The 14340-nt window shown below is 52.8% G+C and overlaps 1 protein-coding gene across 1 annotated transcript in view; it reads left to right on the top strand.

Moving 5' to 3' along the window:
* Positions 1–10933, top strand: part of GSDME (gasdermin E) — a 47527-nt gene extending 36594 nt beyond the window's left edge. Inside the window, exons 5-9 of the mRNA XM_062178793.1 lie at positions 2374–2538; positions 4191–4318; positions 5756–5960; positions 7524–7594; positions 9649–10933. Of these exons, the coding sequence (XP_062034777.1) occupies positions 2374–2538; positions 4191–4318; positions 5756–5960; positions 7524–7594; positions 9649–9882 (803 nt within the window). The 3' untranslated portion in view covers positions 9883–10933. The remainder of the gene's footprint in view (positions 1–2373; positions 2539–4190; positions 4319–5755; positions 5961–7523; positions 7595–9648) is intronic.
* The last annotated feature ends 3407 nt before the right edge of the window (positions 10934–14340 follow it).

The raw sequence follows: 14340 nt of genomic DNA, 5'->3' as shown, positions 1-14340 counted from the left end.
CACACTCGTCACCAAACCTGGCCTGGCTGTTCTCAAGTGCAGCCGTGCCTTCACGTCTTCGTTTTCTTCTGGCTCCCTTGTCATACCCCATAAAAGTGTGTGCTTTTCTTGTGTCTGACTTTGGCCATGAACCCTGGAGGGGAGCAAGAAAGCTATTCCCGCTCCCCCCTCCTGGCCATTCTGGCATCAGTGACTCTTCCCCCTCCCCCCACCCTCCAGTTCCACCCTGGGTTCACTGCTGTCCCCGCTCACGCCTTCCCATGGCCACGGTCTGGGTTGAGTTCCTGTTGGATGCAGGCTGCTAGCACAGGGCTTGATACAGGTCAGGGGTCACTGTGTGTGTGTTGGTTGATCGGGGATAGAGAGAGAACAACAAAGAAGTGCCTGGGCCCATCTAGGGTATGTGTCAGGTGTGCTGTTGGTGCTAGGGACTCCAGGGATACCAGTGGGTTCCACGTGTTCTTGGGAGTCCACAGTGCTCCTGACAGGACTGGAGGCTGTGGGCATGGTCACGACCTCTGTGCTTGGGGAGCTGAGTGACCACCTGGGTGCTGTGTCCACTCTGCCAAAGTGCCAGGTGCACAGGGCGGAGGAGCTGGGGTGCCCTGGCTCCGAGAGCATGGGCTGCATGCGTGGGCCTGTGAAGGTGGCTCTCATTGTCCTCAGACAGCTGTTGCCTCTCCATGGCTGGCATCAGTGCCCAAGCACACGAAGACAGCTGCTGGTGCTGGGCCTCCACGTTTCACGCAGGTACGAGGCTTAGCCACGATGGCGTTCAGTTACCAAATGGAAGCGTAGAGAGAACCCTGGTTCTTGAGTTCGCTGCTTCTGCTTAGCCCAGGACACAAGAATATTTAGATTTCTGGCCACAGCTTCAATCCTTTAGCTGGGCTCTCCAAGTGTTTAAGGAAACTTCTTATGAAAAATTTCCTGTTTATTATAGAAAATTTCACACGTGTTCAGAAGTATGGGAGGGTCCTTCAGAAGATCCATGGAAAATGAGAATAAAAATAAGGCTAGGGGCCGGCACCGTGGCTCTCCTGGTTTATCCTCCACCTGCGGTGCCGGCATCCCATATGGGCACTGAGTTCTAGTCCAGGTTGCTCCTCTTCCAGTCCAGCTCTCTACTGTGACCTGGGAGGGCAGTGGAGGATGGCCCAGGTGCTTGGGCCTCTGCACCCACATGGGAGACCAGGAGGAAGCACCTGGCTCCTGGTTTCGGATTGGCGCAGCGCCAGCTGTAGCAGCCATTTGGGGAGTGAACCAATGGAAGGAAGACCTTTCTCTCTGTTTTTCTCTCTGTCTATAACTCTACCTGTCAAATAAATTTTTAAAAAGGCTGTTTTGGTGCAAGAAATATTGGAATCCATGCGTTTTTTTTTTTTTGAAATACACATTTCCCATGAACTCTGGAGCCGCAGCCTTGCTAACAAGCGAGTGGCTCACGTTTCATCCATGATTTCACTCCACCCTGCATTCCCACTGGAGAATTTTGAAGCAAATCTTAGACATCAGGTAGTTTAATCTATAAATATTACAAAATAGCATTCAAAGTAAGGCCTTCTGACGAGTAGCTTTGCCTCCATATTAATAGGTCCTTACAGAATGTATTCTTTTGTGTCTGCCTTTTCTCACTCAATGTAATGTTTGTGAAATTCATTTGTGTAACTGTGGAAATCAACAGTTTCTGTTAAAAATGTACTTTGAGGAGCAGAGAGAGCTCCTATCACCTGGTACTTTCTCCAAGCACCCGGAGGCTGGGAGCTCGGGCTACATCTCCCACGAGGAAGGCAGGAACTCTGCTACTTCCAGGACACACACTAGCAGGGAGCTGGAGTTGGCAGTGGAGCTGGGGCTTGAACGAGGTGCTCTGATAGGGGATGCAGGTTCCCAAGCTGTACCTTAACCACATGCCAGATGCCCAACCTGAGAGGTTTCTTTTTCATGGCTGTGTATTATTCTGTTGATAAATAAAGACCCCTTCAACAGACCGCTGTATTACTCCTTGTGTACCTAAATACATCGACCACAGTTCCTTAATACTACCGCTGGACCTGTTTCCCAGTTTTGTCCACGGCAGGTTTTGTCTGTCTAGAGCTGGTTTGAGTGGGAGACGCGAGTATTTCTGGTATGCGGGAGGCTGCTTCCCGCCTTCTCAGAGGCTGCGCACTGGGACCCTTAGGTGGAGAAGAGCCATTTCCTCTGCACTTGGAGGATGTGGCTGGGTGTGTGCTGCAGCACAGCACACGCGGGAAGCGGGTTATGGGGAACAAGGTGGCTGGTCTTCCGCCCTGCCCTGAGTTGGGGGAAGCCAGGCTTAGACTGCTGCAGGCTGACCCCGGGCCTGGCTTGTCCTTTTCTCCTGCTCTGCAGAGTTGTGCCTCCTGCGTGGGAAGCACGGTGGCTTCGAGCACGAGAGCCGCGTGGATCCTGTCTACCTGGACCTCCCTGCCTTCCGAGAGTCTGCCTCCGTGGATGTCCCAGATGCCGGCCATGGCGCGTCTCCCCAGGGCGGGCCTTTACATGTTCTACAACAAGGTACTGCAGCCGGGCGGGGCGCGGCCAGTCGATGGCTCACTGACCCCTGTACCCCAAGAGGTGATGTGGCTGCTGGGTGACACCACGGGGAGAGGATGTGCCTCCAAGTCCCGTGTACTCCTCCGAACTCTCCTTAGTTGGCTCCTAGGGAACCCCAGACCCTTGGGAGCCATGCTTTGAGCACAGTGACAAGAGAAAGACCCTTGGCAGGGCAGGGGTGGGAGATGGAGGAGTGAAGCAGTCAGGGGCTTGTAGCCGTACAAGCCCCCCGGCTGGCTGCTGAGAACAGCCCGGCAGCAGTGAGGATGCTGAGCCTGAGGTTGGCACCGGTTCCGTTCCATGCCAGGCTTCACTGCCAGGACCAGCAGTGCTCCGTCAGCACCGCCAGATGCTCCCTGGAGGCTGTGTGCCCCGCGTGGGCTGCAGTGAAGGGGGCAGCGCCCGTGGCAGGCCTGTACTCTCTCCTTTTGCTGCCTTCCACGTGCTGTGTCTAGAAAGCTGGGTAGGGTCTCAGGCGGAGAAGGAGGTGAGCCAGGAAGACAAGAAGTGAGCACTAGGTAAAAGTGTAAGGAAAAGAGCTGGGAACAGCTGGGCGTCAGCCGTACTCGGAGGTCAGAAGGCAGACTCGGGCATTGGTGGGGCATCAGCAGTTCTGATGCTCTTGCACCCGCCCTGTTGCGAACAGTCAGCATCGGAAGAAATGGCAGTAAAGGCCCAACATGAAGACGAGGCTTTCCCAGCCTCACTTCCTTGCGTCCCAGGCTGCAGGTTGCTTGATGTTGAGGTGGGTTTCAGTCTTTGCAGCCGAGGCCCCGCAGCCCGGAGCCACACACAGGGAGCTAAAGATGCAGGCTTTCTCATGGTGTGCCCCCAGCAGGAGGTGGCCGCTGGCCTGGGCTTTGTGCCCTGGGGGGTCCAGCCTCCCCAGACTGGCTCCTGTCTTCAGACCCAGCAGTTTCTAGGGTGGTTCTGAGTGTGTTGGTTTCTGGGGTGCTGTGTTCCAGCGGGGCCTCCTGCAACCACTCGCTGGGCTCGCTGCACACACAGACACCCTGCTCACGGGTAGGTGTGCAGCCTGCGTCTGAGGGTGGTGCTGCGTCACATCATATCACATCACGTCTTTAGACAAAATCTCCCCTGGGCTGTGTCCTAGAGGGTTTTGGCCGATCTTCAGAGAGTCAGCAGGGGAGAGGCCCCCGGCCCAGGATGCGGGGAGAGTGGGTGAGAGCTGTGCATGCTGGGAAGGTGGGGGGCTGGTCCCTTGAATATGAGCGCAGGAAAAGGCCTGAGGACTAACGCAGCATGGAGGCTGTGGGGCTCCCAGCCCCGTCAAAGTACCGGCCTTGCTGGGCCTCTGCAGAATCCCGCTAAAGGGGAATCCAAGTGCCTTTTCCAGATGATAACTGGGCTTTATTACTGTTGGGTGAGTCATCAGAAAAGAGGAAGCCCGAGACACAAACCAGGCTCGCTTCCTTCATTTCACTCCCTCCCCCTCTCCTCCCAGTCACGGTTTGGTTTCTGAAAGCCATGCAAGTGGTGTCGGAAACCCGAGTGCACTGTTGGAACCATCGAAGACGGCGAGCAGGGCTGTCCCCCTGTGCCGCCGCGAGCCGTGCACAGCAGCCACCAGCCTGGGCGTGCTCTCTCCACAGCCACTTTGCTCCTGGAGAGGAATTTCCACCCCTTCGTGGCGCTGCCAGCACAGCAACGGACGGCCTTGCGCGGCCTGCTGCACACGGTGCTGCTGGACGAAGAGCTGCTCGCTGCCCTGGAACAAGTGGTGAGGCCAGAGCCGTGGCTCGCCCGGGTTTCCTGGATGTGTGAACGAGCTCGACCCCCTAGGACGTGGCTTTGAGCTGCTGGAAGTTGTCTCACATCCTGCAGACTCAGAATCTTGTGTTTCTTACTCACGGGGGCGGGCTCTCCTAAAAGTGCAAGAAGGTAGCCGCCATCAAAGGTAGCATCAGGAGCAGAGCGCAGTGTGTGTGTCCCGGGGCTGCTGTGCCAAGTTACTTCCACTGACCTCACAACAGAGATGGGGCCTCTTGAGGCTCTGCGGCCTAGGGGTCTGTGATCTTGTGCTTGCAGCACTGGGGTCCCTCTGGGGAGGACCCTCGCTTGTCTCCAGCCTCTGCAGCCCCAGCACTCCGATCTCTGTGTCCCTGGGCCTTCTCCTTCACCGTCTCTTACCAGGGTGCCAAGCACTGGAGTTGGGGCAGGGGTGGGAGACGGAGGAGTGAAGCTGCCGGGGGTTTGTAGCCCACTCACTCTTGAGGTCCTCACCTCTTACTCCAAATAAAGGCCTATTTTCAGGTTGCGGTTGGACATGGATTTTACTGGGCCACTGTTCAACCCTCCACCAAGGGACGGTGTGGCTGAGTCCAAGTCTAGAACAGAGAGATACACATCTCTCCTGTTTTGCTTTTCATCTTTAAAAACATTTTACTTTTTTTTTTTGAAAGGCAGAGATAGACACACAGACCAAGCTCTCCCATCAGCTGGTTCACTCCCCAGATACTTGTCGTGGCCAGGAGCCCTTAACTCAGTCCAAGGTTTCCCGTAAAGGTGACAAGGACTCGGGTACTTGAGCCATCCCCGCTGCTGTCAGGAGAGAGAACGTAGGCCCTCTGATACGGGATTCCCATGTCCTAGGTGGCGTCTTGACCCCTATGCCCAGACCCTGCCTTTCATGTTTTCTGTTTTGGCAGCTTTATAGGTTCTCAGGAAGGTGTTGGTATTACGTTGGCCTCCTGAAATCACAGTGCTAAGACAGCTTAGCCGGCGGGGCTGGGGCTGGCAGCGGCTGACGTCTACCACCCCAGGAACCCAGATGCTGACATTACTTCTAGAATAGCTCCCTCCCGGAGGCAAATGTCAGGCCAGCACCCTGCAGGGAGGGCCTGTCAGCTGTGGAGGACGGGGCCAGCGGGCCCCAGGGGCACCACCGGGGCTGTTTTCAAAGCTTGAGGACCTACAAAAAGGTGATGATTTACGTCCCCTCTTGGGTTCTCCGTCTAACTACTTGTTCCTGGTCGCTGGTGTGACCCAGCATTCCCTGCTGTCCTGTGACAGAGCAGTGTGCGTGGGCGGGGCTCGGCTCACCATCTCCTTAAGTGGAAAGGAGTGTGGCGTGGCGCCCGAGGTGGGAAAGGGCAAGGCGGCAGGTGCTTGCCTGATGGGGCATGGCCTCTGGCCTCTCCTGTCCCCTGCCCTGCAGTGTGACGGCATGATCAGCAGCCTCTGGCCTCCACTGGGAACACAGTCGCTGGTGGCGGAGCTGAAGCCCCCGCAGCAGCAGGACCTGGAGGCCTTCCTGAGCCTGGTGGGGTGCAGGATCCAGGGCGGGAGTCCCGGCGCCGGTGGTGAGGTCAGCGACCCGCAGCTCTTTGCCACGGCCCACTTCTTGGTCAGCGCGCTGGCAGGTATGGAAGCAGGGGGGTGAGGCTGCGGGCATTGCTGCTGTAGCTTTGATATCCTGCTGCTGAGAATATACACCCCTGGGGGGCGGGAGTGACAGTACCAGAGGGTCTGCTGCCTGCAGGCCCCCCCTTTCCAGTGCAGGGAGGCCAAGGGGGAGGCTGGGAGAGCAGGGCCTTGCACCTGCAGCAGGCTCTCTGGTGCCAGCCTGCCACCTGTACTGAGAACCTTCCAGATGGCATCCTCTCCTCCTGCTGTGCAAACTTCACACCCACCCTGCAGGCAGCCCAGGCTGCATGGTGTCCAGGTCCCCACGTGCTGGGCTGTGGCTCCACAGCTTCCACCTAGGTCCCGAAAGTCTGTGGTCCCAGGAGGTGGCCATCCTCTGTGAGGAAGCTGGGTTTCCCGTTCTTCTCAGGAGGGACGTGGCACACCAGTATACCCTCAGTCCCCATGACTTCCCTTCAAGAGGCCCCAGTCGGGCTGAGCTTCTGACACAAAGGATCTTCAGAAAGGGCACAGAGAAATGGAGTTACAAGGAAAGTTTATTTTTATGCAAAAAAATTGAAATCCAGATAGTTTTTTCATGAACTTTTTCAAGATCCTTCGTATGCATGGATTTCTGCGTGTACTTTTCCAAGTACCCTCATACCTTCAGGGTTCCTCCCAGCATCGCAGAGGCCCAAGAGTATCTGAAGAATCAGGATGCCCTCCCAGCTCTGTGCTGACGATCGCGTGCCCTGTGGCCCTCCCTCAGCCTCCCTCCCAGGGCCAGCATCACTGTTGGGCAGTCTGCCAGTGGCTCATGCTCAGGCCCGCGTTGTTGAGCTCGTGAGAGGCCTTTTCTTTATGACTTTGGGACTTCTAGGGACATTCCTGTCTATAGGCTGGGTCAGTGGTACTGGAGATGTTGCGCGCACACACGACTCACTGGGAATGCATCTCCGTCCCCTTCTCCCCAAGCCCAGACCTAGTTCACGTCCTCTGCGACCTGCCCACAGGGAGCCGAGCTGGTACAAGACGCAAGGCTTTCCTGTTTCTGAGCTGGAAGTTTTGAGGCCGTGAAACCTGCAGGTGCAGCCCATGTCTCGGCGCTGCCCTCCTCCAGCTCTGAACTGTGCCCTTGTCAATGTGTCCGGCACAACTGGGCTCCACGAGGCGCGAGGCTCCTGTGAACCCCGGGCACTTCTGAACAGACCTTTTCATCCTAGGCAGCACAGCGCAGCGCTTCCCTCCTAGGCTCCAGGGAAAGCGCTGGAACAGAAAACAGGCATTGCTTGGCCCTAAAGCTAGTTTTTGGCTTTCTCCATCCTGGTAGAGCAGGTACCCAAGCATTTGAGCCATTTCCTGCGGCCTTCTTAGGTGTATTACCAAGGAGCTGGCTCAGAAGAAGTGAATGCCAAGGGATATCTTCTGGTGAAACACAGAGCCTGGGGACCCAGTTCCCACAAAAAGGCCACTGCCCCATGCTGAGCGCCTCCCTGCCTGGCTGGGGGAGGGACTAAAACAGAAGCTCCCAGGGCCTTTGGGTGGTTTCTTGGTCTGACAGTGACTTTTGCCTCCTGCAGAAATGCCAGATGCAGCTGCTCTGCTGGGCACCTGTTGGGAGCTGCAGATTGTCCCTGTGCTGTGCCGCTTGGTAAGGAGCCTCCTGGAGGGACCCTGGGGTAGACACCTGTAGCTTTCTCATCCACAGCAGCACCTCAGGATGGGCCAGATAGGGAGTGTCACAGCTCACTCTGATACACAGCGCCCCCCCCCCCCCCCCCAACAGCCAGGGAGGACTCCCGGTCCCATTGCCTGGAGAATGCTATGTTGTGGGAATGGAGCCTGCCACCATCCTCCTGGCTGGCGCAGTTTTGGATCAGCTCCACACCCCATTCCCCAGGGAGGCGGGGTGCCCTGTGGAAATGTCATTATACTAAGGTAGGAAATGATAACCTTACCTCTGGGGCTAAGCTTAAGCTGTTGGTTTTTAAATTACAAATCAGGCTACTAATACAAGGATCCTTCCAAAAGTATATGCAAACTGCGTATTACACATCAATTTGTTTTTTGTACCAAATAAACATCTTTGGATTTCCTCATGAACTTTTGGAAGCACCCTTATAGAAGGAACAGCCACTAGGCTGCTCTCAAACCAGCTGCTCTACTGTAGCTTCAGTAGGTGATCCTTAGCCTGGGGAAGAGAACAGCATACATGGGCCAAGGCCAGCCTGCACTGTGGGCCCAGAGAACAGAGGTCAGGTCTCTGCTCTGAGACATGGGGAGTAGGAACCGGCGTGGACTGCCTGGGCAGGACCATGTGGGTGGTGCTTCTGTGTGTAGCAACAGCGTCAGGAGACTGCAGCCTGGTGACTTGCTAAGGAGTGGGATTAGATGTCACTCACCAATGAAGGCACCTTTTCCCAGGGGTGCTGTGTTCGTCGTGCAGCCACTGCACAAAGTCACAGCTGCTTGAAAGCGAGCCAGCATGCCTGTCCAGGCTGCTGTAGCATGGGGACAGGAACAATGCAAGTCATTGACCTCTGTGCAATGATGAGCAAGACAACGGCTCTGCTTTCAGAGCCCAGCTCATTAACCGCACTCAGGAAGTATGTGAGAAGGAAAACCCCACCAAGGCCCCAGGAGCCAGCTCCTCCCGCAGCAAGCTCACTGTGTTATCACCTTTCTGGATTGGCCAGGGGTGCTGGTCGCCTTGCCCCGAGTTCTGCTCTGTTGGCACACACTGAGAGTCCCAGAATGGGAGGTGTCCTCCTTCTGCACAAAACAAAGGCATTCATTTGCCTTTTGGGGGGCTGCTACACATAGACAAGAAAACTATGGCTTGTAGATTTGCACTACCTCTTTTTAACATAGCGAGGCTGCTGCCTCCCATAGGGATTTGAGTGTCATGGGTTTTTCTTTTTAAGGAGAGAGAGATCGATCTTCCATTTCCTGGTTCCTTCCCCAGGTGGCCACCATGCCCAAGGCTGTGCTAGGCCAAAGCAAGTTGTTCATCCAGGTCTCATGTAGGTAGCAGGGAGCTGGAACAGCCAGGACATGGTCTGACACCCGTACGAGATGCGGGCATTGCAGGCGGCGGCTTTATCTGCTATGCCACAACCCTGGCCCCTCATCACAGGGATTTGTAAAGGGACTTACTTAGAACAGGGCACAGTCTACTGCATTCCTGTCTTTCCTAGTCTGGTGGTCAGAGGGAGAACAGCATCAGATACACAAACATGCCCGGTAAGACTGAATAGCACTCAGTAGGGACAGTGCAGTGCACCATTTTTCCTGAGGGAAGCTGGATAGTGCTCAGTACTTGGCCACTGAGCTGTGGGCAGTCTCTAGGGGATGAGGCCCGTGAGGGGAAATGCAGAAGGCAGTACTGTGGCTGGGACATGGGGTTGGGAGTAGATGGAGAGAGGATGGGCCAGGACCCCCTGCTGTGGCGGGTCAGCGACGGACAGACCCTGTGTGGTGTGTGACCTTTCAGAGTGGGTAAACTGGGTAACACTGAGGCTTAGGTAAATCAGATAAAATCGTGCATGGCTCAGGTGTTACCTTATTGCACTGTAAGGGTTTTCCTGCTATGGGGGAGTTGGGGGGGGGCATATTTAAAGAGCAGCATTTTTCCCCCCATAACATACCTGGAAGTTCACTGCTACCCACCATTCTGAAAGAAGATCCATTTGACTGCCGTTTCAGCTTCGCGCTCTGTCTGATGGTTGGGTCTTTGACCTTGGAGACCCGGCCCTGGCCCCTCTGATGGACGCGGACACGTTTGAGGTTGCAGAGCGCCTGTTCGCCTTGGCCGACATCAGCCTGCAGAGGCTGCACTCATCCTTGCACGGCGCCATCCTCAAGGACCCTCACGTCTTGCCACTGATCCTTTACATAAGTCTGAGTGGACTCTGTGCCCTCGGCGGACAGCGTTTGTGAATCACAGGTATAGGTGTGTGGCCGAGGCTGGGTACTGCTACCTTGGGGTTTAGGTTTGATGGTGCACGGTAAATGCTGAAAAGGAAATGGAGTCACTAAACATTGCACTCTGGGTACCCTTCAAACTGTTCCTTCACCAGTGAGGCCCTCCTCTGCTGCGGCCTGGCGTCCACGTAGATTCGAGCACTGGGCGGGGGAGGGTGCAGAATTCTGGGCTGGCATCCGCTCAGACCTCTCTCCTGCAGAACACTGGGTCCGTCTGTCGTTTTCTTCCATTTTCCACTTTCTGTTACACGAAAACGGAGGAGGCCTGACACTTTAATCCAAAAGTTCATTTTCAATTGTGAATGCTGTGGGAAGCCAATTTCTCCTCACAGAAGAGGCAAAGTTTTGGATGTGCTCCATGTTATTTGGTGATTGAAAGCTGAGCGGCAAATGCCACTGGAGAATATATATTGCTCTGCTAAACAAAACTGTACTTTACCAAGAAAAATTGAATAACAACTCTGCCCCCTGCTCGGGGAGGTTTAGCTACACACGTTTTATGTGACCTTTCCACATTTCGGGGAATATAGTAATTCCCAGCCCATAACAATGTTTTGATTTTCTAGGCATTTGGAATGCATGCATTCCTATGTAAAATACTGCATATTCTGCCACAGAAAACTGTACATTGTGCTTGTTGTTGGTCTTGATGCCTTTCTACTATAAATAGCCAGGGATGTCTCACTAGTGCCCCTGGCTCCAGGCTCTGTATTATCCCCTGGGGACCAGAAGCAGCACCACCCATTTACCCCCTTTCTTCTCTTCAGATTCTAATGAATGTTAGCAAGGAAGAAATAAAGCAAATAAACCTTTCATCACTTCTATTAAAAAGGAGACTCAACTTTATGCAAATGCATATCATAGCTGTGTACCGTGTACTGAGAATAAGTACTTACCTTGTCCACAAATTGGAAAAAAAAAATGCAGAAGTTAAGGAGATGTACTAATTGAATACATGCTGTTTTTGGTCTGGTTTCATGAAATAAAGGACAAACTGCTACTGTAATGTGCAATATGAATCTACTTGAGTCAAAAATAGATAATACATATACACACACACATCGACATGCATGGGAAATTTTTAGGTGTTCACAAGAAAGCTAAGCTGTTTTTAGAGGAATTAAGAGGCTGGGGAATGAGGAAGAGGGAAATTTTCATCTATTCCTGTTTTAATTTGCAAGATAATACATACTAAATTCTAACAAAAAAATAAAAACTAGCCATACTAGCAAGTGCTGAAAGTTTAGGTTATAAGGAATTTGGCCATTTCCACAACTGCCCTGAGACCGGCCAGTTCTCGTGGATTGTGCTTTAAAAACTAGCGGTGGAGGGGCAGGCATGTAGGGCAGCTTGGGATGCCTGGTTCCAATCCCAACTGCTCTGTTTTCCATCCAGCTTCCTACTCATGCGCCCCCTGTGAGCGAGCAGGTGATGGCTCAACCACAACCATATGGGAGACTGGGATTGAGTTCCCGGCTCCGGCATTTCAACTGACCTGGCCAGCCCCTGCTGTTGTGGGCATTTTAATGGCGGAGTTGTCTCCCTGCCTTGTTACAGAGAGCCACCCTGCGGGGCTTTGGGTGTTCCCAGCCTCCACTTGCTGCTGGGCCACACAGGGACATGGTGAGCAAGGCAGCGCTAGCCGTGCCCGCGCCTCCAAAACGTTTCATCATGACATTTTAAAAATACTTCCTCATTTACATAAGAAACTGTACCTTTACTTACTGAGTATAACCAAAGGCCAGAGTGTCCTTTGTGTTCACATCCCTTTGCTGCCCGTGGATGCTGTCTGGCCACACCGTAGCCCTCAGACTTCTCTAAACCTGTTCTCCGTCTGAGGGCTGCTCAATATGGCAAATAAAAGCCAATTAAGAACATTAAACTTGTAGTTTCGTCTAGTAAAAGATCAAACAGTTAGGTTTGAAAAGTTGCAGTAGCTCAGGTCACCTGGAAACAGGCAGTAAATAAAAGGACATCCCCAGAGTAGCACCCCTCTCTCTCATACCTGGTACAGACAGGACCACTGACATTAGGTAGTGCTTGGGCCATTAATAGCCCCTCAGGGGTGGCCACGACCTAGTCCTGGGAACCGTGACAGTGGCCCTCTAAGGCAGAAAGGGCCTTTGCCCATGTTTTAAGGTCATGGACCTTGGATGGGCAGGTTACCCTGGATTATCTGGGTGGTCCCTTGAAGAAGACAGAAGAGCCAGTGAGGGGAGAGACTTGGGCAAACAAAATGCAGGAAAGGATGAAGACAGAGGGGCCAGTGCCAGGAGAAGAGCAGTCAGTGGGTTCTCCTCTAGCCCTCAAGACAAGCCAGGCCCTGGCCGACGCCTCGGTTTGGGCCTGGTACCACGTGCTGCACTTTCTATCAAGCTTCTGAGCTTGTGAGTGCTCTGATAGAAAACTCAGGAGGCCTCAGAAACACAGTGGGCCAGCAAGCCAAACGGGAGGCACGGCCCCCTGGAAGCTTGCTTGGGAAAAAGCTGCCAAGGACCCCTTCTGCAAAGAGGCTTCCTGCTGCCATCCACAGCCAAAGCCACAGCCCCGCCCCCCCCGCCCCCCCGGTCCCTGCAGGCTCAGGGCTGGCCTGTGCTCCACCAAGGCTCTGTGCACTGTCCTGCCCACCCACACGGCTGTACCCATGTGCTGGGAACACGCGTGGTGTCCCGTGTCATCCAGGCACACAGGTCTTGCTTTCTAAATTCTTCCCTTGAGAACTGCCAGCTTTGAGGCCACCGAATCCCTTGGGCTGGGACAGAGGAAACAATGGTTAGTGTTTCCTTGCTGAAAAAGAGGCAAGTGACAGTTTTATTTAGGTGGCGAAAGCTAAGTGACATTAGGGACTTTTTACAAAGTATGAATTAGCACTTAATAGAAATTACCAAAGCTAATCTGATGTCCTCTGTAAAATCTCTCTAAACCTTAAAGTTCTACCTGTAAATGAAGCAGTACATTTTTCCCAGTAGTAAATATTTATTTCCTTATAAATACAAAAATATTTTACCAGGAATATATAATCTCACAGATGGAACATTTTAGTTTTTTTTTTTTTTTTTTTTTGGACAGCATATGGAAATATGTGAAGAGATTTATGTGTGAAAAGTCAATACTAATTGTACTGCAGGAAAATTTATACAAGAACAGCAGTGACATTTCTTTTATACAGGAACTAGTGACAGAATTACTTGGAAAGCAGTGGCAATTAATTTTTATTTTTAAACCTTTCCACCAGAAACTTAAGTGGCTTCATCAGCTTTGCTTTTTAGATTGCTGACAAGTATTTTCCCTCCTTCAGGAAAAAAATTCTTTTCTACAATCACTTCAAAGACTAGAGGTTAAAAAGAGCATGCATTTGTGTTGAAAGGGGAAAATACAGGGAAATGAAGTGGGGGGGGGGGGGGGAAGGAGGAACCAGGAGCTCCCACAGCAGGGTTTTCAGGCTGGAGCCTCAGCCTGGCCAGGTACTCCCAGAGCACAGGGTCCCCTGGTAGAAAACAGCACTTGTTGCTACTGCTCATTCCTACAACAGAGTCCAACATACAGCTTAAAAAAAAAAAAAATATGCAGCAATACCTCAGGAACAGGAGTCGGCCAGCGGTTCTTTCAAAGAGGATTCCCGGCTGGAAAGCAGCGTCTGCTTGTGTTTCAAGTAGAGGTGCGGAGGAGCTGTGCAGCCAGCATGGTTCTTTCTGGACACTAAGACTTTGCTCATGTGGACCGCGTTTACCAGAACCAGCTTGAGGTCTGCAGTGCTGCAGATACCATGGCTCACCCTCTCACCTCTAAGATGGGAAACCGTACACTAGCGAGAAAGCACTCTGGCTTCAGGTTGGTCATTTATGGCTAATGAGTTTTAATGCTAAGCTTTTTATCTCCTTATGTCAGTTCATTAGGCTTCCTTCAAGTGCCCACGCCACCTTGAGCGAGCTGAAGAAAGTCAATACTTAGGTGTGGCCTATCCTATTTATATGTTGCCATCCCTGGCTTGCTAGTGGCTGAAGTGCAGTAGAGGCAACTATTGCCAAGGTATCAAATCAGACCTTTCCACTTCTGTAACTACTTCCGGGGATTTTTATGGGGAAGGGAGGAGGAGAGAAGCCATTTTACAAGCAATAAATTATTTGATATTCTACCTCTTGCTAAAGCAGCATTTCTCTTAAATTTAGATACGTTCAGTTTGTGCTGTTAGAAAACAGTAGAAGCTAGCGGAGGAAAAAAATCTCTTTTGACCAACTTTCCATGTGGAGACAATTCAGATCCATCACACCACTGCACTATTGGCCGGTGACTGAGAAGCGGTCAGAATAAAGTGTGGGCCACTGTTTGGTCCACACTGTTGAAGTACCTGGGTTAGATCCCTGGGGCTCCAGTTCCTGACTCCAGCTTCCCATTAATGCGCACTCTGGAAGG

The sequence above is a fragment of the Lepus europaeus genome, chromosome 20 (assembly GCF_033115175.1).
Source record: "Lepus europaeus isolate LE1 chromosome 20, mLepTim1.pri, whole genome shotgun sequence".
NCBI classification, from domain to species: domain Eukaryota; kingdom Metazoa; phylum Chordata; class Mammalia; order Lagomorpha; family Leporidae; genus Lepus; species Lepus europaeus.
Note: the sequence above shows the minus strand (reverse complement) of the source record. Positions and strands in the feature narration are given on the sequence as shown.